The sequence below is a fragment of the Melanerpes formicivorus genome, unplaced genomic scaffold, assembly GCF_026170545.1.
Source record: "Melanerpes formicivorus ecotype bairdi unplaced genomic scaffold, bMelFor1.0.p_v2 SCAF_20, whole genome shotgun sequence".
Lineage (NCBI taxonomy): Eukaryota > Metazoa > Chordata > Aves > Piciformes > Picidae > Melanerpes > Melanerpes formicivorus.
Genome location: NW_027142372.1, coordinates 2,816,493 through 2,836,953, shown reverse-complemented (window position 1 = coordinate 2,836,953; position 20,461 = coordinate 2,816,493). Strand labels below are relative to the sequence as shown.

General features: G+C 42.2%; 1 protein-coding gene across 4 annotated transcripts; it reads right to left on the bottom strand.

Annotated features, from left to right (window-relative positions):
• Positions 1-3,422: 3,422 nt before the first annotated feature.
• AKTIP (AKT interacting protein) lies at positions 3,423-20,084 on the bottom strand. 4 transcript variants are annotated; one of them, XM_068150517.1, is made up of 11 exons: positions 20,070-20,084; positions 17,817-17,889; positions 12,756-12,871; positions 11,354-11,559; positions 9,541-9,605; positions 9,354-9,454; positions 8,006-8,094; positions 7,834-7,932; positions 7,511-7,618; positions 6,828-6,888; positions 3,423-4,348 (listed from the first exon to the last, which is right to left on the bottom strand). In XM_068150517.1, the coding sequence occupies exons 3-11, from the start codon at positions 12,795-12,797 to the stop codon at positions 4,238-4,240; spliced, it is 882 nt and encodes a 293-aa protein (XP_068006618.1). In that variant the 5' UTR covers positions 12,798-12,871; positions 17,817-17,889; positions 20,070-20,084; the 3' UTR covers positions 3,423-4,237. The 4 variants fall into 4 exon arrangements, with proteins under 4 accessions (XP_068006618.1, XP_068006617.1, XP_068006619.1 ...); XM_068150516.1 differs by lacking the exons at positions 17,817-17,889; positions 20,070-20,084 and adding an exon at positions 17,144-17,249; XM_068150518.1 differs by lacking the exons at positions 17,817-17,889; positions 20,070-20,084 and adding an exon at positions 16,820-16,937.
• Positions 20,085-20,461: the final 377 nt, after the last annotated feature.

Below are 20,461 nucleotides of genomic sequence, written 5' to 3'. Positions count from 1 at the left end.
CTGAATAAGCAGAGGAACTGTCACTCTCTAGTTAAAGATCCTAGTTCCATCCCTCTGCTCATGGTGCTCAGCCCAACACTAGGCCCCTTTTCTGTTTCACACCAAGAGTCCTTTAACCAAATGTGTCTAAACCTGAAGTGTTTAAATTTCAACCTTCCCAAGAAAAGCGTAAGAGAAATAGCAGCACAATTGTTCACAACACACTGTAGTTTCACCCCAGGCCAGCATCTGAACACACAAAAACTTTTCCCATACCCTTGGAAAAAACAACCACCATCACCCAAACAAAAAATAAAACCAAGAACAACTCAACCCAACAAAACAACTGAAATCCAAACCAACACACACCCCCAAACCATAAACAACCAACCCAACACCCCCCCCCCCCCCAAAACCATCAACAAAACAAACCCCCCAGAACCTATAGCACCATTTCCCACACAACACAAGCTCAGCTTTCAGATCGGTTTCCCATTTCTGTTTCCTGTTGTTAACTCAAAATGGCCATTTGACAACTTACAGTCACTTGCCCTTTCTCATAACCTGCCAGATAACATGCGGTGCCACACAGAGGAGAGATGACTGAGGTTAAGTGACAACCACATCATTTTCCCTTCTACTGGGCTAGAGGAAGCTGACCACTTCTCTCAAGATTTTACAAGCCCAGCCCATCCTACAGCCCACTTCAGCCATGCCTTGCCCCCTTCTAGACGCTTCCCTAGCAGAAGGGGCTCATGACAGCAGTCTGCTCAATATGAATAGCAGGGTCATGCTTGACCAAAACCATCTCTGTTAGAATGGCGTGCCACTGGCTGTTAACCACGTGGACAATGGAGTGAAACAAATCAAATGCATGTTGTCAGAATTATTCCACCAATGGCTTTGCAATTGCCTGAAAACAAATCAGCAGCAAACCCCCTCCCTCTTAAAGGAGCACAGCAGCAGCAAGATCACTGACTTTTTTCCACAATGGCTGGACACAGTCTTCAATCGCTTTGTCAAAGATCTCACAGACGCAACTGCATCCATGCTAGGAGGCAAAGCCTGGAGCTGTCTGCAGAGCTGCATGGGGTCCACACAGCTGCACATGGCCCGGCCCAGGAGATGCCACAGGTACTGCCAGCACACACCTACCATGCTACCTCAGGCAACACTCCACACCTGAGTGTGGAGAGACTCACAGCCTTCCCTGCCCACAGGATTGCCCTCTCACCAACAGAGGTGGGCCAGATAGCCTCTGTGGTTTGCAATAAAGAGCAAGAATGACATTCTTTGCTTTGAAAGACTAAGAAAGTTAAGTTTCAAACCCCTATTTTACACTGGCAGTAGTTTCCTGAAGATGGCTGAGTGAGGAGCTCTGTAGCAGAGAAGTGCCACACACCCAGTTATTTGTTCCTTTGCTCACACAGGAGGAAAACCACATCAGTTCTGAATTTTGCACAGGACTTGGTTTAGGTAACATGCTTGTTCCAAAACACAGTTAAAAGAGCAAAGTTCTTCCCAGTCCTAAGGCTTCTCCCATTCCTTCCTTCCATGGGAGTAGGAATGGGAGAAGGGAGAAACAATCACAGAATCTCAAATCCATTTTTTGCTTAGGTTTATTTTGAGGCTTGGAGTTGAAGGTTTTGCTCCAACAAGCCATCATTAACATCGAGAAAGCAATATCTAGTTTGGTGTTCCCTTGCTAGTACTGGTTTCCTGTGTTGCTGTAGAAACAGATGCAGTGCTTCTGACAGCAGCCAGTGTTTCAAGACTCCAAGACCACAATATCCTATACCAGGTCTGTAGGTGTTACTCTAGGGATTGATACAAAGCACGAGATTGTCTGAGGGTAACATGGCAAAAGATGCAAGCAGAAATATTCAGAATTACTCTAGGAATGGCTTTGCAATTGACTGAAAACAAATCAGCAGCAACCTTCAGTGAGCCACTACAGACTACACATTTGCTCTAAATTTCTCCATCCATTTTTTAATACCACTGTCTCAACATATCTTCTCAACCTCTAAGCTAGAGGAGACACATCTGTTTTGAAGATAGTAGAAAGTTTACTCTGAGTTACCTGCTCTACAAAAATCCTATCAAGTCACAGACTTCTCACCCAGTGATTGACTCAGCCTTGGCAAGAGCATCCCTTTGAAAGATCTGCACCCAACCAACACCTTCAATACTGCTTGCAGTAAAAAAAACCTGCAGTGCATTTAAAGCCATTAGATGTGCTTACATCTTCTGTGCTAATTCACAGGACCAGAGCCTGCCAGAGCCTTCAGTTTACAAAGACCCTTATCTTGCATACACCAAGTTAGCAAGAGCTCAAGGCAACAATTCAGTGGCAAATACCTTGTTCAGAAGGACCCACTTGGTAACTTAGGACTAGAATTTCTCTTACTTGAGCCACACATTTATTTCAGAAGACAGCCTAAATGACCTCTCATTACACTGAGTATAAATGGACATATAAAGTAGAATATACAGAAAGGACTTTTTTAGCTTTTAGTCAAGAACTTAGGTCCTGTAACAGACATTTTATGAGTGGAGCTTAAAGAGGATAGAGTAGAGCCAAGAACTGCACCTTTAAATTGTTTCCTTCTCTTCCTTAAAGAGGATCCTTGCTCTTCACCTACCCTCTGCATTCTCATCTAAAGAATTCCAGCAGCACTAGACACTCCAGGCAGGTCCAGGAAACTGCTGCATCTCAAAGGCAGAAGCTATAAAAGGTTTAAAAGTAACACCATGCAGTAAGATTCCAACATTACCTCAAACAGAGTAAGTACTTAATTGATACATTAAGCACTGCATAAAAACTACTCAAGTCATCCTCAACAGTACATTAAATTCATCATTTGGTGTAGGATGGCATACACAAAGTCTTTGTCTATTTCCTTAAGGGTTAGGAAGTTGCTCTAGGAGGGAAACAGGAAAAGATGGATTTAGCTTGTCAGATAATCACAGAAGACAAAAGTACTCCACAAACCTCAAATAATACTACATCATGTTTACATACATACATACATATACACACCTCAAATCACTATTACTTGTTACTTGCCAGTAGGGTTTGCATTAATGGCTCCAGTACAGATTTGAGGAGCCAAAGAAAAGGCAACCCAGCTGCAAAGGGTGAACATTACAGGTTTCCATAGGAAAATCCTGTTAGGCAGGAATAAGGCATTATGCTTGGCTAGGACATTAGGAAGACTCCTGCGAAAAACAGCAGCCTGTCCCAAGCTCACCCATTGAGAAAGGTTTCCTCTACGTGGAACAGACCTCTGTTTATCCAGTCTCTCCAGTGCACTATCTCCTGTCGCCCCATTAGGGCCCTGAACACACATGCAAGCAAGCACACATATAGCCAGGTGCTTCCACCCTGGCTGCAGTCTTTGCTAAGGGTCTACAACAGAGACAGACAGAAGAACAGAAGCTAGACCAGGGTTTCTTTTTATTTTAACATGTCACTATTGACACACATTAGCCAAGCTATCCTAACTAATCCCCTAGACATCTAGGGAATCTAAAATCCTCTAAGATTTCATTAGCTCAAAAGACCACCATTAACAGCCTCCATTTTAGTGTTTATGTAATAAAAGTCTACCAAGTCTGACATTCTGCTTTCACTCTGTCAGACTAATGTGTGCTTTAGTGACAATATCCATTTACAGATCAATAATACATCATACACCATCCCCAGATTTACCTCTGAAAAGTGCTAAATGGAGTCAATGAACCGTCTATTTACAATTTCAAATCCTAATATATTTACAATAGAAACCAAAAGTATTTAAAACCATTAAATATAGTGTTTTACTCTGCTATATTAGTTTACATGAACACAGCTTACCTCTGGCATCGTATTTTCAATGCTAATATTTCTGCCAGTAATTTAAGGTTTGTTTAAAAAACTGCTATTCCTGGAGGGGGAAAAAAAAAAAGCCCTAAAACCAACCCAAAACCTCCAGGCATTTCAGAGCCCTGAGGAGTTACCCACCCTAGACAGTCTTCAGGTAGAAGTACTGCAGTGTTCAAGATAGACTTCCAACTCCAGGCAAGCCTTTAAAACCTAATGCATATGTAAAACATTACGAGTCAGTAATCCACTGAACAGGTTTACTGGAGTCACTGCTACCATTCAGATTTCACTAATCCGTAGTCAAGAAGGAAGCTGCTGCTTTGCTGTTTCTCCCTCTATTACATTCCCTTCACCCACAGAAAGTGTTTTGTGCACCACTGTCCAAGAGAGCTAGGTAGGCATCGTCTTCTCTTCTTTGCTGAAAGGCTGAACAGAGCCAGGCTTTACCCACGACAGCCCAGAGACCTGTGCGCTTTTGCAGTGCTGATCTTCTGGTTTCTTCTAGGTAGAAGAAGAAAGTTCAAGTTAGAATTATGAGACACCTCAAACCCCTGAAGTTCCTCCCCATCCATTTTACATTTGGCAAAAATGAGCACAAAAGCAACATTTTCCCCCTCAGAGAACAGTAAAAAAGGCTACAGGTTTCATTTCTGGGAGTGCATGTGGCATCTGCAGAACTACCCTGACCTAACAGCAGGGTTTTAATGACTTGGTTCACATACTGCTGCCCTACACCCTATCAACCACAAAGATTAAAAGATACTCTTTGAGCAGTGCCTTCTGCTTGTAGGCCATGGCCCAGCACCACTGCTACAGACCACACTTCTTGGTTCTACAGCAAGATCTGTCAATCCAAATCCAAACATTTCTTTCATTAACCTAACATTACAACTGCTGCTCACCATCTTGTAATGCTGGGCAAAAGTACTCCACCTTCTAAGGGCTTCCGAACGCAAATTAACACAGCAAAGTAGCAACTGATACCTTTGCTATAATGCCCTGGAGGCTCTCAATGCTGTCCAATGATGGTATTTCCATAAACATTTACCATGGCTTGACCAGTAACTATTTCTACCAAACAGGATGCAACACACCTGAGACTGTCAGAAGAAAAAATAACCCAAAAAAAAGCATCCAGCTGAGGGAGCAAGATGCAATTTCAAACATCTATAGATTTGTAGTTTAATAAGTAGCTAAATTGGACAGGTAGAGAAAGAGACTAGCTAGCAGGTTTTTTGTATACCTGGAAGTAGCCCTGCCTCCACACTGCTATGGGCTCATCTGTACGCCAGCTACCAACCTGGAATGACACATCAAGCTCTAGAAGGTGATACTACAGTGAGCAGACTTTGTCATGGTATGGGAAGTCTTTTGCCTGGCTAAGCAAATTACATCAGCAAGAAAACTGGACCTGCACTCCTTCCCTCATAGCCTTTCCTGGGCTACAGTGTTGGGATGGCCTAGCTGTTTTCCAAGGCACAGGAATAACATGAATAATCAACAAGGATCCAGGGGTGCAGAACAAAGTAAAGACAAGATACAGGAATAGGGAAGTTCCTTTTCAAGAGAGGCAAGAGAATGTTCTCAGCTACACTGACATTTTGTAAAAAGGCACAGAAGTTGGGCCATTCCTGCTATCCACAAACTAGTCTGGCAACTGAAGTAACACACATACAACAGTTACTGAAGATGTTTGCTTTCATTGTAACAACATGCATCTCTGAAGAAAAAAAATCATTGTTTGCCATCAGTATCAGAGGCAACATCTCATCCCTTCCAAGTACTTCAACGTGTTCTTTCCCTTCGGGAGTTTGACACAAAGGATAAGAGAATAATGAGATATAAAAGGAAGGAGGAGGGGGAAAAAAAAATAATAAGAGTCAAAAACAGTCAAGTTTTTGTAACAATATAAGGATTCAGAACCTGACCAAAATATTTTCCTGTGCATTCTCACCTCAAGCCCTGCTGTGACTCTGGCAGTTAGGAACATTGCTACACTGACTTTACAGGCAGCACACTGTGTTAAGATCAATGTAAAAAGAACTTATGTCAGATGACATTCAAGAACATGAAGCTAAAGCTGGCAGCAATCAAGATTGAGTTTTGGACTGGCAAAAAGTACTTTTTTTTTTTAACTACAAGAAAAGCAGGAAACCACACCATAGCATTAGTGCAAGGAGCCAAAAATCAGCAACTATAGAGTGTATTCCCTTGCCAGCCCAGCAAAGATACCAGCCACCACTTCAGAATCCCTAAACACTGCAAGTGAATTGTCAAGGCACACAGTGCAGACTCAAAATTGCTGTGTGCCAGCTCATCAAGTGCAAAGCAGTAATTAAAAATAACCCCCCCAAAACAAACAAAACCCACCACCCACCCACTCCCCCAAACCAAGGGTATTTCTCAGGTGGAAGCTGTATGAACCAACACATTCTTGCTATGTCATTAGGAGTACTTTGTGATAGAACTCTTAGCACCCTTCAATTAGTTGATGTCATCTAATTAGAAATCAGTGGCACTACAGATGAGAACAAGGTATTCTGCTTGTCTCACTTCAAAAAGTTCTGAATGAGAAGAAAGCCCTGAAGCTTTGATTCAGTAATGAGGGATCTCTCAGCAGAAGAGAACAAAATGTTGAGGACCGTCAGAACTGGTAACAACCATGACAAGTGGAGAACAAGCTAACAGGCAGTCAGCCAAGTTCTTTCCCTCCCTAAACAAACAGAAAATAATCTGCCAAGCGTGCCAACAATTGTACTGAAAAACCTTTCTAGCTGGCTAAACAATGAATTGCTTAACATAGTGAAGTTAGAACAGTGAAACAACAGCTTACTTAGGAGATACAATCAGTTTCAGCATGCCTACTGGTCCAAAGGAGGGCTAAAGAAAGGTCTGTCGAGTACACATGCATCACAGAACCTTTCATCCCTTATCAGACAATAAACCCTTACTGCAGTGAGGATCTGGACTTTGTGCATACCTTTTGAGTCAACATCTTCTCTCTAGCTTCATCATGTATAGCTGGATTCCATGGAGAAAAACTAGGGAGAAAATAGAGTTCTCTCTTACTTTGCACTTTTGCAAACTACAGCATAGACAGCAGAAACCAGCAATTTTTCTCAGTTTAGTTTGTTGAATCTCAAGTAACAAGTCCGAGTTTTCAGTGTGAAGAACTAAATTCACTTTTGGTTCTTTCCAACAAGAAATCCTTAGGGTTTGCATTTTCGTTTGCAATGAGAACTTACAATTCAGCCAGTGCTACATGAAACACTGTTCATATCACAGGGCTGACTGCACCATCCTCTATGCAGTTAAGCTTAAAATACTTTAAAATTATGACCAAAGCTATAGTTATGCAAGCTGAGGTCAAGAAAGTCCAAAAGCAATATTTACTCCATGGGTGTCTCTCCTTGAGGGAGCTGGGGTGATTTAAGGTTTGTTTTGCAGTGATAGGTGTTGAGATTTCAGTTGCATAGTGAAAACAAACAGGAAACAACTGTCTGATTATATTTAAGATTGACTTAATGGTAAACAGAAGGAAACAAGGGTAGGAATATTGAAAGTGTAATTGTATATTGCTGTAATTGTAAGAGGAAAAACAACACAACACCGAAGCTTGTTTATGAAGCATTAAAACATGGCGAATTTGGTCATGGTACTTACATTATTGCATAGGGATCCTCTATTTTGGGCTGATCAAATAAATGACTGCTGCATAGTTTGACACTGTCCACAACTTTACTTTTGAATAGCTGAATATCTTTTTCATACCTGCAAGGGAGAAATAAGTTAAATGAAGTAATTCCAAGGAAGCGCATGCTTGTTCTAGAAGCACAGACTTGGCAAAGCCTCTGCTTTAGTTCCTGGCACAACCAATTCTGGAGACAGAGACCATGAACTGATAAACAATTTTAGAAACCCTGCTTCTGCAAGTCTGTGCAAAGATCTCTGAAGAGACCATGTGTGTACACACAGAAGATACTTACAGAACTGCAGCCTCAGGGTTCAGAGGACTAGTTGTATCAATCTTGTAGAAGACTCTGCGAGCATACATTAACACTTGCCATATGTGATTATGATTTCGCCTAAAAAGAACAAAACACAATGAAAAAAGGAACAAGCTTCTTTCAATTTATACACCCATATGTTACAACTAACCTCCATTTTGCAAATGCTCTTTTCACATCCAGTTCACCAGATAAAGGATCTACTAGTGGGTGGAAGACAGGGACATCAAAAACCAAGCGCTGCATTAGAAGAACAGAAATTCATTATGACAGCTTCAATCATAATGCTAAAACAGCTGGGTGAAGGTCAGTCAGATGTTGCTTCCAAATACTAATTAATTGTTACTGTTCTGAAAGAAAGCAATCAACTGTGAAATTGTAGCCTGACACACCCATGTTACATGCAGGGTCTTGTCCTATATCACATGCTTATCACCAAACCAGGAAGCTAATCCAGCTAACTGCACTGGCACTAGTGCCAGCACAGGTAATAATATCAGAGAAGATCAGATTAAAGGAGTTTTTCTGGTTTAGCTATTTGTGACCAAAAGCTTTTTACATACTTGAGCTCAAATTAATGCTGGTTTTATTGTACACATTAATTGTGCAGTGACACCACAGCATCTTCAGTTCTGTACAGCTAGTTTCCTTTGCTGTGTGGGAATGCCTCCAAAAGTAACCTTAGTTTCAACAGGAAGGTTTTTAAGCCCTATGCTAGCAAAAGAGGGATAGCCGTATGAGAGATATTGAAGTCTAACCTTTGAAACTGTTTCCTGCTAGTTCTGTAATGTTAAGGATGACAGCTTCACACAAAACTTGACACCAAGCAGGCAGCTTCCTGACACAGCAACTTGTTCTCAGCTACCGCAGCTACATACACCTGTCCTCCAGTCCTCCTCTTAAATCTGGCCAAGAAAGCCTGCTGCTCTGCAGAGTCAGACTGCTACAAGAGTTTTATTTTTTAATTGGTGTAATAACGTGGATATTTCTTCCTATGGAGAAGAGGAGAAAGCAGACAGGGAAGGTAACACTATACTATCTCTTTCTCCCTTTGTTTCACCAACATTCTCCTCAAGTCCTTTTATTTCTTTGTTTTAATGTCATTTAGAAAAGAGACAGGGAAGAAATCCTGCAGTACTACAGCAAGCACAACACATGCATGAATTGAAGTTCCATTACATCACTACTCAAAAATTGCCTATTTCTTTACATGCTTCAGCATTAACTTGCCAAGGAAGTAGCAGGTCAAGACCTGAGGTAAAGTACTGGTTGATTAATACTCTAATGGATCTAACCTCAGCAAGCTCACTCTACACCAACCTCCGTAATGACAGTAATACTATTCCTCCACAGATATTAAGGAACTATGAACAAGAGATCACAAATGAACAAAACTAGTTCAAGGAAATGAGAAGACAACTGGTATATCAGCTTTAACAAAAAGTCACACTTAAAACACCAGAACACAAGAAAAATCCAAGGTGCACACAAGCACTTACCGGGCAGTCTCCATCTGGGTAATTGTCAGGAATATAGACAGTAAATTTAAACACACCATCCTGGTAAAGCCCATGTCTGATGAATATTACACCAAACCACACTGCAAACGAGAAAGTTTGCTTGAGTGAAAGAATATAAAAGTGGGGGGAAAAAAATATATATTAGAAATGTTAAATTTAAACTTACTTAATGCTGATCGGTAAGATGGCTGCACGTAGACACCAGGCAACTTCTGCTTTACAACCATGGTGCTGCAATCAGAATCAGTATTGAGAACATCTCCACAACTACACTGGACCTACAGCAAGATGACAACACTAAACCCAGAATGTAACATACAACCAACAGCTTAACAGGGGACTTCTTCCACAAGCTTATGCTGCCCAAGAGCAGACTCCTCACAGAAGGTGGTGGAAGAAAAAACAGTGAAACCATACTCTTTCACTCTTGCTTTTCCTCCCCCTCTACTGAAAAAGTTACTAATAGGAAACAATTTCTCCTGATAAAAGTATAAGTAGAGAAGCAGAAAAATTCTTTCCCCACTAGATGCATTTAATGCACGTCAGCAGTAAAATTTCCACATTTTTACTGAATCTCTAGAGACCTGGATCAAGTGATTCCAGACATCTCATTAACCAGAAGCAGCAAATAATTTTCCCAAACTTGCACTTATTTGCCATTTCATTTCTTGTGATGATAATCCAGTCATGATCTTCAGTCATCAATGACCAGTACATTCTGAAAGGAATTTCTACGGCTCCCTCTGGCTTTTAAGAGATGCCATCGACAGCACTAACAGGCCAAAACGTGTTTTCACAACCAAGAAGCAAAGTTAGTAAGTTACACCAGCTGTACTTGCATGGTGTGCAGAGTCTACTGAACACCATAAACGATACTTCAAATTATTCCCTTCACACGTTTTCTAGCTAGGTCCATTAAATTGAACTCCACATGCTTGCACAAATAAACAATTATCTTAAAGCAAAATACTTGAAGTTCTATGCTTGCTATTTCCATGAAATTCATTATTATTTCCCAAGAATTAATCTGTTACATTAGAAGATCTTACATTATCGTGGCAATACATTTTTGCACGCTGCAGAAGAAAAAGATCTCTTTTGAATTCAGAAGTCAGGGTCAGTTCCATGGGAAAAAAAATAAACTGAAACTGAGAACCCTTCAAAACATTAACAGTTAAACACCAAAACTGAGACTGAGTGTTGCATAAGGACTCAAGGGATGTCACTCCAAAGGGCACTACATACTTGAGAATCCAGTATGTCTATTACAGAGGAAGTCCCTTCAACCCTGTAGCATAAAGCACTTGATGTAACTTTATGCAAGTAGATAAATTTTACAGACAAATAAGAGACTCGTATGCTCCCACAGGAGTCACTTGAGTGAATTGCATGCAACTGGTCCAAAGAAAGCTACTTAAATTGCACCAACTCTTCCCTTTTTAGTTTTGTGTTAAATATCACTAGAAGACAAGAAAGAACATAGCCTTCCCAATATTCATTTAATAAGCCACATCAGGCAGAATTCAAGAGTTCCATATAACAACTAAAGGAAGCTCCAACATCCCCCTGATGAAGTCAGCTCCATCAGACATTACCATACATTCATAACCATCATCCCACTAGACATCTGCTTTCATCTATTTTAATACTTGTTTCAAAAATGGGGTATTTTTGACCAAAAAAAAGCTATTAAGATAACTGGTCAGGATGCCTAAACCCAAAATGTGTTTAATTCAAAACTGACAAATACAGTAATTCAGAAGCACATCCCTCAAAAATCTCACCTCATTTTCTTCTCCTCTTCTACCCCAAGAGACTGAGACTGGTGCTCCACAATTTCGTGAAACTTAGGTTTTACTGTCTTCTTCAAGGATTATGGCAGAGACAACAGGCAAGAACTAGATCCCTGCATGTTTTTTTCCCCACTAAATTTCATAAGCCCAGTGACCTAGAACAGACCCAGAAGAGGGAAAACTCACAATTCTGCAAGGAGGGAATACTCCAAGTAGAAAGGCCCATAAGAAGCATGTGTTCCATTGGTCGACTGGGATGAGGCGGCAGGTGAAGCAGGTTTGGTTATTGGCACAGCGTTCTTTGGAATAGAAGGCAACTGTTTCTTTGAAGAAGCTCGCAGAGGACTGGTTCGCAGCTCCCCACTCAGAGTTTTCTCTTCAGCATCAGGTCTCTGTTAAATTAGTAGAGCAACAGGAGTTTACAAACGGTCACACAGATACATATATTTTAACACGCAGGTTTGAACTCCACCTTGCTAATTTCGAGTTTGGCAAATTAAACGTTACCTTTGGTTTCAGTGTTCTATTGTATGGGACTAGGGAGGTAGTGGCATCGTGCCTTTGAGTTTTGCTTCTAAACAGACTTTAACTCCATCAGACATAGCCTACAAGTAAGGAAGTAAGCAACACTGGCCAGGAAATCTGCAGATTAGGACAAATGCTTAAGGAGGCTTACATTTATTTGGAAACTGGAACCAGACAGTATATAATATCAGCTTAGAAGTTAGTCTATTTCTAGCACACACTGCGTCAAGATAAATCATTTCCACTGACAAGCATCCTTGCACTGTAGACTTCAAAGAGTCTTTAAAAGTAGCATAGTAAAGCTAATATAGAATGAAGTTTTACAGAAAAAATAATGTATTTTCACTTCCTGCCTGTGCTTCAGACACCAACATCCCACTCAGAACTGATCATATAGCCTATTACACTTTAAGAGAATCACCATTTGACAGTGATACAAAGTTTAAATAGTTTTGCTGTAGCAACCTTTTTATGCTTATGTCATCATCTACTAAAAACAAAACAAAAACCATAAAACCAACCACCAGCAAACAAGTTTTTCTACTTAACTGATCACTAAGACATGATCTAAGAGTTGTTTTTATGCACTTGAGACTTGGACTAGTAACAACACCTAAGTCACAAGCCTCATCAAAGTTATGCAAGCACAGAACACCTGAGAAGTGAATAACCCTACAACTATCATGCCTTTATCATTGGAAGTAGCAACAGCATTATGGAGACAGCTTTGTCTACATTCACTGCACATGCATCACCTAGCTAAGATAGTAAACAAATGTCCTAAGAAACAAATGTTCCAATCATTTGAACAAGTTTATTTCATCCTTCCTACTTAAAGATGCTTCAGAGAAGAGGATTGGCAAACTCCGTATTAGACTCCATTCATAGGCATGTTCCAGTTAACGCAGCTCAAAGTTTACACTTCTATTAAAAGAGATGATCACAGTCCTTGGGATAAAACATGGAATCCAGTTGTACTTGTAGATCACCTGACAGTCTTCTCCAGAATTGTTCCCACCCCTCAAAACGTGCTAGCATCTTGAAGCACGCATTTGTTACATACCTTGCGCACAGAACTTGTAGACATGCTCCAGAAAGGGTTCATAACGTGTATTCCAAACAAGGGACTGAAACTTCTCAGGGTTTTCAGCGTGTCTTCAGGCCTTTCTGCTTTATACCCTAAAAAGAAGCACAGTTAGCATGCATTCTACACATTAATATAACTCAACATATAAACAAGATTCAGATCCAACTCTGCAGCCAGCTTTATATTTCTGAAACTTCACAAGAACAAAAATCTGTAGACAATAAGACTGAAAACTGTTAAAACTGCCAAAGCTCTATTAGATATTGGACTCCAATACAACAATACAGCTGTCTATGAAAGAATTTCTGCCTGTGAATCCGTCTTCTTTCTGCTAGAAAGAGACTCTAGATCGAGTTCTGCATTTTGTCTTGCCAACTGGAAAAATCAGATCATCTATTGGCCAGTATAGTCAAGAAAGCTCCTCCGCACATGCAAATGCTATGAAGTTCACCATTCCAGTCCTGCAACAGCTCCCTCCTGCAGCACAGTTAAGTGCAGTCCTTCAACCAAGGCTGCTGACTTGGCACGTTTCTGAAGCGCTCCAGTCTGAAAACACCTCTGTCATTCCTGTTGAAAGAGATGATCCTCCCTTTGCATTTTGCATCACATACATGTAATTTTGTTTTCATCTTCACTGGAACACCACCAGAAACAGACAAAGCCACAGAACACACAATTTTTTTTCTGTAGCTTATTTAATGGCTTCATTATGAGCACTTTTTAGATCACCAGTTCAGTAACAAGGACTTCAGCAGTATTTGGAGTTTCAGTGTGTCATCTAGTGTATGTGTACTTAGGTTTTGTTCCTTTTTCAAGTCTTGCTATTGCTTGTGCAATAACTGTCATCTACAGCACCTCTTGCCTGGCAGAGCCTATTTCCTCCACTCTTCCCCACCCCTCCAGGTCTCCTAAGCTTCCCTTCCTCTTGCCTCTCCCATTTCTGGTAACATTAACGAATGTTTTGAGGCAGTTCACTTTAGTCAGTTTCTTTAGTAGGAATTTTTATGGTATCAACCAGTTCATAGGATGAGAGAGAGAGAACAGCATAAGGTTCTACTGTGGTCAATTTTTAAAGACACATTGATATCAAATCATAAGCATCCTTCTAGACAAGGCAGGCATTGAAAAAAATGCAACCAGCATGCAGAAAAATGCTGACAATTCATTAATTCCCCCATCCCATAAAATCATCTCAATCATTCCAGTACATATTCCTCTAGATACTTTTCCTCTTCAGCAGTCAGAGCCTCTCATCATCCTGAGTCACTGAAAACAGAAAGTCAAAGCACAGCTACTGCACTGGGGCATGCCCTAGGATAGCAGAGAGAGGATGTTTTCACTTTTCCTCATCTCCTGTCTGGAATGCAGAGTCATGCCAGAGGGCTATGCCATGGGCCTTGTCTCTTCCATGAAGCCCATTTAGACTAAAACAACAAAACAGTAAGCTAAGAAGGTACGAGCCATTTCCTCGGAAAACTTCAGCACAACCAGATGGTGGAAAGACTGCCACACAAAGAGAACACCTAAGCACTTGATGAGATGGAAAGTGCTGGAAGCTGAGGTACAGGTTGGAAGACAATTAGCTGGACTCTGAAATGATTATGGGGTTTGAGTGGAATTCTTTTCCCCTTTGTTTGTTTTGGGCTGAGGGATTATTTTTTTTTTTAAGACTAGGTAGTATAAATGTATTATTCCAGAAGCAGAGGTATAAGATACAGGAGCTGAGCAGAACACAGAATTATGTATGCACATAAAATCTAGCCTAATGTGAAAAAGAGAACTGATGGGGAAAGATTAATAACTGGTGCCAGATGGAGTTCCAGCACTGACTCCACCTTTCAGAAAGCAGCTGTACATCTTGGGACACTTCCAACTCTGTTGAAAACCTTTTCATTACAGAGACACCTATTTACAGGATATTAAGTGCCCTCTATAGCTCTCAAAAAAACTCCAAACATTTTAGCTACAGTTAAAGTACAGAATAACTTCAGAGATTCTCCTGCACAGTTCTTTTATCCAATTGCTTGTCAGTAAGACATACATGGTGCTGTTCCAAACTTACTGTTAAAATGTCTTCAGTCTCATTCACCTATAAAAATACTATTTATGGTGGAGAACTAACAACCTGAGTACCAGCTTGCCAGAGAAGGATAATTTTTAAAAGCCTTTTGAAGGTGTTTTAGAGTTTATTCCTAGTCATACTGTTCCCACCTGTGCTACTTGGAAGCAGAGAATCACATTAGCACAAGTAACTTATCTGCAACTGCTTATGCTCTCCAGTGCTCCACAAGTTACCATCCCACATTAATCACAAAAATACGTTGTTATTATTATTACTTTTTAAAACTCTCCAACAATATTTAAGTTTGCCTGATTATCCTACTTCTCACTATGGTGAAGGTCACCAACAGATAAAGGAGACCAAGTTCCACATCACGAAATGGATTTTCTAGGTAGTTTAGTCTTTCAGTCTTGCACAGGGCTATAGTGTCTATTACAGGTACCTATCATCAGGTCATCTTACAGAGAGCTGTGAACACCAGCTTTGCAGAAGAACCCCAGACACTCTCCTCACTTCATGGAAAGGGAATAAACTCATTCAAAATCATCACACTAACTCCTTTCACATTGTCATTATTCACAGTACCTCATCTAAGAAGAGCCTTAACAGCGTGCTGCTCAGTAGTATATTCTACTAATTTCTACTGCTTCAAGAACAGAAGGTAACAACAACCCTCCTAAGCATCCCTCCTCCCACGGGCTATTCAGAAGCATCTTTTTACTCCAGTGTTTTTCTTCTAGTACAGCAGCAATTGAAAAATGTAACACAAACTTGTGGATTTAAAATCCTTCTTCTTGGAAAGGCCTTCTAACTTCTACACAGTACTGCATTACTAAGGTCCTATCCCACTCAGATGAAGGAAGCACCTGCTGCCAAGCATGCATGACCTTATCTTCCACTGAGGAACACAGTATGCCAGAGCAATCAGGGCAAGTGTAAACTTCTGCAGTAGTTCATCATCACTCTAAAATACTTCAAAACACAAAGGAATCAGCAATTAAACCCAATATTTCAAGTAGTCTTCTTCTATACCTTCTGCTTCTCTACACTATGTTTTCTCACTAAAGATTACTCTTATTATTTAAACCTATAGTCATATCATGTGTCATATCTGTCCCCTGTCATCAGCAGTCATTAAATACAATACTAAACCAATCTGACAAGAACTTCATCTGCCTGGAACAGAGCAGCTCTCCAAATGTTTTCTGGACCCAATTCCTTAAGAAAAGGGGAAAAAAGGATAGGTAGGTAAACATATGATGCATAAAAACGTGTGGGTTTATGTTTTGATGTATTTCATTGCCTACATTAAAAGACAAAGGAATCATTACTACACCTCAGAATAAACAGAGTTGATCAAGCAGAGGACTACAGAACAGCACATGTTGGTCACAACACTGCATGTTCGTCCAGCAGCTGTAACTGACAGTTTACTCCAGAACTTACTTCTCCTCGGCACACCTACTCCTGATGCTCTTTGGACCTAAGGACTTAACCTGGACAACAAGGGAGTGGGTGAAGCAATGCTGGCAGTGAACAGACACTGACCAGTCAAGCCTGTTTGCCAACTCTTCCTCTACAGGTGGATTGCATCTTTCATACCAACACCTGCTGCTATGACTTCAATCCTCTAACACAGTTCGCAAAAGAAATCGTAATCCATAACAACAAAACCAGATCTTATACAACAGCCAACAGTTTAAAAGACACAAGACAGCTGGGTTTCCAGTGGATATTGTCACATGGAAAACTGGTGGATCACAGGAATGAAAACAAACGAAAGTTCTGTGAAATCTTAAGCCCACAGAGGAGCAAAGTCCTCCCTGTCAGTCCCTGACGGCATTTCACGCCGAGGCCCCAGCTACGCTTGGCATGGCTGACGGACGCCGTTTGGAAGGGCGCAGACGGAGGCCCTCCGGCCCCAGCCCCGCTGGCAGCCAAAAATCTCCGATCGGCCGCCCCAGCCCCGGTACTCTACCTCGCCGCAAGATCCCTGGAGGAAAGGGGCCGCTGGCTGCCTCATACAGCGGGCGGTGCCGGGCCGGTCCTCCCGTGAGGGACACGACTGTCCGGGCCGGTACACGCCCTGCGCGGTGAGGCCAGCTCCTCACAGGACGAAAGAACCGGCGCCGCCCGCGCTGGCCCAGCCCCTACCGGCGACAGGTGACGCTCCCGCGGGGTGCGGGCAGGCGACCCACCGCCACGCCTCCCGCACGGCGGGGACCGTCTCCTCGCGACCACCGCTGGCTGGCGCCAAGCCCGGGAGCTGTCAAACCGCCGCCGCGCTCAGGCACTCGCTCACCCGCACTAAGGCTCCCGCCGCTCCGCTGTACGCGCGGCCCAGGCCCACCAGCCGCCGCCGCTGCTACCCCGCTACCCCCGCCACTGCCCCATTTAAAGCCCGCCCCTCAACATCGCACATCCGGACCCGGCCTTCCACTTGGCCAATTGCCGTCCGGTTCTTCCGGGAAAGCTCCGCGGAGCGGGGCGGCGGGGACAAAGGCAGCCAATCACAGCCACCGCCCTCTCCCTGATGCAACAAGGCCAACCCTTCGCCTGTCACGACACGGGGCAGGCGGACGCTAAGGGTTCTACCCTGGGGACGAGAACTGGCCCGAGCGCCTGTCCGTCTTGGGGGTGCGGGCCAATGGGACAGTGGTGACGCACCTGCCATTCTCTTAGAAGGAAGAAAGCGCTGGGGCTGGAGCTTAGAGAAGGGCACACCTCTCATTGGCCGGCGAGAGGAGCGGGAGCCATACCATTGGCCAGCACCGCGAGAGGGGCGGCCATTAGCTGTCAGGGTGCGGCTGGGCCATGGGTAGGTCCGGTGCAGCTAGCCCGGGAGGAGGCAGAGGTGCGGAGCTGCACCAGAACCCTTACAGAACCACCATCGAGTCCTGACGAGGGCCGGGGGCTCGGCCGTCACCAGCACAGCGCTGGCCCCGTCACTGTCCCTCTGTCCTTGCAGAACCTACCGGCGGGGGCCCCTGGGCCGCGGCTGTGTGGCTCAGTCGGAGAGGTTAGAGTGCCGGACTACCGTCAGCTGACCTGAAAGAGACCAGCGAAAAGGCAGGAAGGCGAGAAAGCTAGATGGGTACTATGTATCACAGCTATCAGGAGATGCACCTTGGGGAACGGTGAGGCCGAGGTACCGTTCTGTGCCATGAACGGAAGCTCAGCGAGCACAGCGTGTGTTACACAGGAACAACCCGGCACGGGGGAAGAGGAAGACATACAAAGCTCTCCGAGTGTCAGGCTTTCTGAGTCTAATCCTTTCCCTACGAGAGCTGTGCACGGGCCGTGGCAGGGCTAGAGAGGAACTCTGCGAGAGGGACAGAGTCGTGAGAAGCTGTCAAGTGTGTGTGTGCTCTCAAGAATTGGCTTAGGCCCTCAAACAATTCCGTAACCAAGAACTCCAGCCTCTTACTAGTGGTGTTTTCAGCAGTCATGGACTTCAGCCAGTTTTTTTCGTAGCAGGCTTCTGCCTTATTTAACCTAATAATATATACCGTTTTCCATGCTGCAGCTAAGCAGGTATAAATACATACACATACATGTGTATACATACGAAATTTAGCTCTAAAACGGTGCTGAAGGAGCAAAAGAAGAACAAAACTCAGGAGTTTCTGTTTGTCATTAAACTTCTCCTGAGCCCAGTAGAAACAATTACCAAGAATGCTATACCAAAACTGAACTAATTTGTCATGGTATGGAAGATGACAACAAAATCTATGGTCTTTCAAGTATAAAAATTACAGAGAAAATTAAGTGTCAATGAATAGGGGGTGGATTTATTTCTTTTGTTCCTAAGCTGCAAGCAAAAATACCACGCTAAGGTTCTCACTTTGTCTGCATTATTGTAACTTTATCCTATCTTCCTGTCCTCAAAATGCCACTTTAAAATCTTCAGTCAGTTGATAATGTTATTACTCTGGCCAAACCACCATCTCAGTTTCTAAAACTCTATTTCAGTTTCTTAGTCAGTGTTCCAAATACAGGCTCTTTGCCTGCACCTCTGAAGTGCTCTACAGCTTCCATTCAGGTTCATACCCTAGTGCCTTCCACTGCTATATGAAATAGCAGTCACATACTACCCCCTTTTTTTTTTCCAAATCTCTTTCCTGATTCTAAGTCTTTCCCCACCATCTCTCCTCTGAAGGTTATGTTTCTAGAAGCCTTTTTTCACATGGTTGCCTTCATCACTGGGGCGTCCTAGCCCATCACTAGGGCTTTTCAGGTATAACCATTCCACAGAGTCTCTTGGCTTGTTTTAGGTCCTGATTTTGCTAATGAATGAAAGATGGTCATTACATGCTCATTTACATGTTATGCAGATGTCATGGATCTCATACTGCAACATTCTGTGACTTGAGCAATGTTTTAGTGTTGTTCAGAGTGCTGCACAACTATATCACAATCATAATCTGTATGTAATTATTGTTTTGATACCAAAGGCAGAGAGAAATACCATATTAAGCCATTGAACACAACACCAATAGCCCTCCAAACCCCTATGTTTCCTGCTTAGCCAACTACAGAAATAATACTTTAACAAGAAATAAAGTAGTTTTTGTCTGATGCATTGTCTTTTTTTAATTTTTTTAACCAAACCACTGATAAGGAAAACATTTTTCCATCATTTTTTACTAGAAGCACCAGTGATTAATGTTCAGGTCCACAACACCATCATTTGTGTGAATCCGGAAAGTACCTGTTTGCAATCTGGATGTGAGGTCATCATTTACAATAGTGGTGCTCAAATGATGGTAAATGTTTTCCTGGAATATTACAGCACTCTGTATATAATTAAGTGAGGAAATCTGAAAAGATGGCTTTCAATAAAATGTGACAGTAAATCTTAACGCTGGATGCATAAACCACACTTAGTAGTACTGGTTATACAACTGCCGTGTAACAATTAGTACCTCATATGTTTCTGAAGCCCAAAGCCTGTCTACATATGATGAGCTTTACACATCAGGAAGGTTAAAAGAATACATAGTTTACCCACTGGTAAATCAGTAACACCAGAATAGCTAAATGACTTTGAAGAGGAATGTGGAAACTTGACCTGCAAGCTGAAAGAAAATAACCCCCAAAAAATCACCTGGTACACTCGATTCCCTTCTTAATCACACTAGATCTCAATTAATTCTACTTAAAAGCTTTGTATTTTAAGTGATATAAGAGAATAATCTGGCCCAGTATGCTTTTTGTATATTGCTTACCTCATGCAAGGTTTCTTTCCCCTTGGCTTGGTACCTGTAAAAAATATTACAAGATTAATACATGCTTATATAACCTTTAGATACCTCTTTACTGCCTTTAGATACTTTCCCCCAGAAAAATAAACACAGTAAGGAATTTCTTTTAAAACAATGGATTTAGGCTAGCATAGAAAAAAAATCATTGACCAAGATAGTTCCCAACAGGTATTTTCATTCCCTAAACCCATATATATATATTTACAATAAAAACCGTGAGGTTGCCAAGCTCCTACCTGCGTCTTTGTGGAAGAAGGAAGCACCTGATAGCCTCACCGTTTAATTACGTTCAGCTACTCTGCATGCAAAGACTCTGGATTATTCTGACTGACTTCACGTGTGCTAGAGCTTGCTGT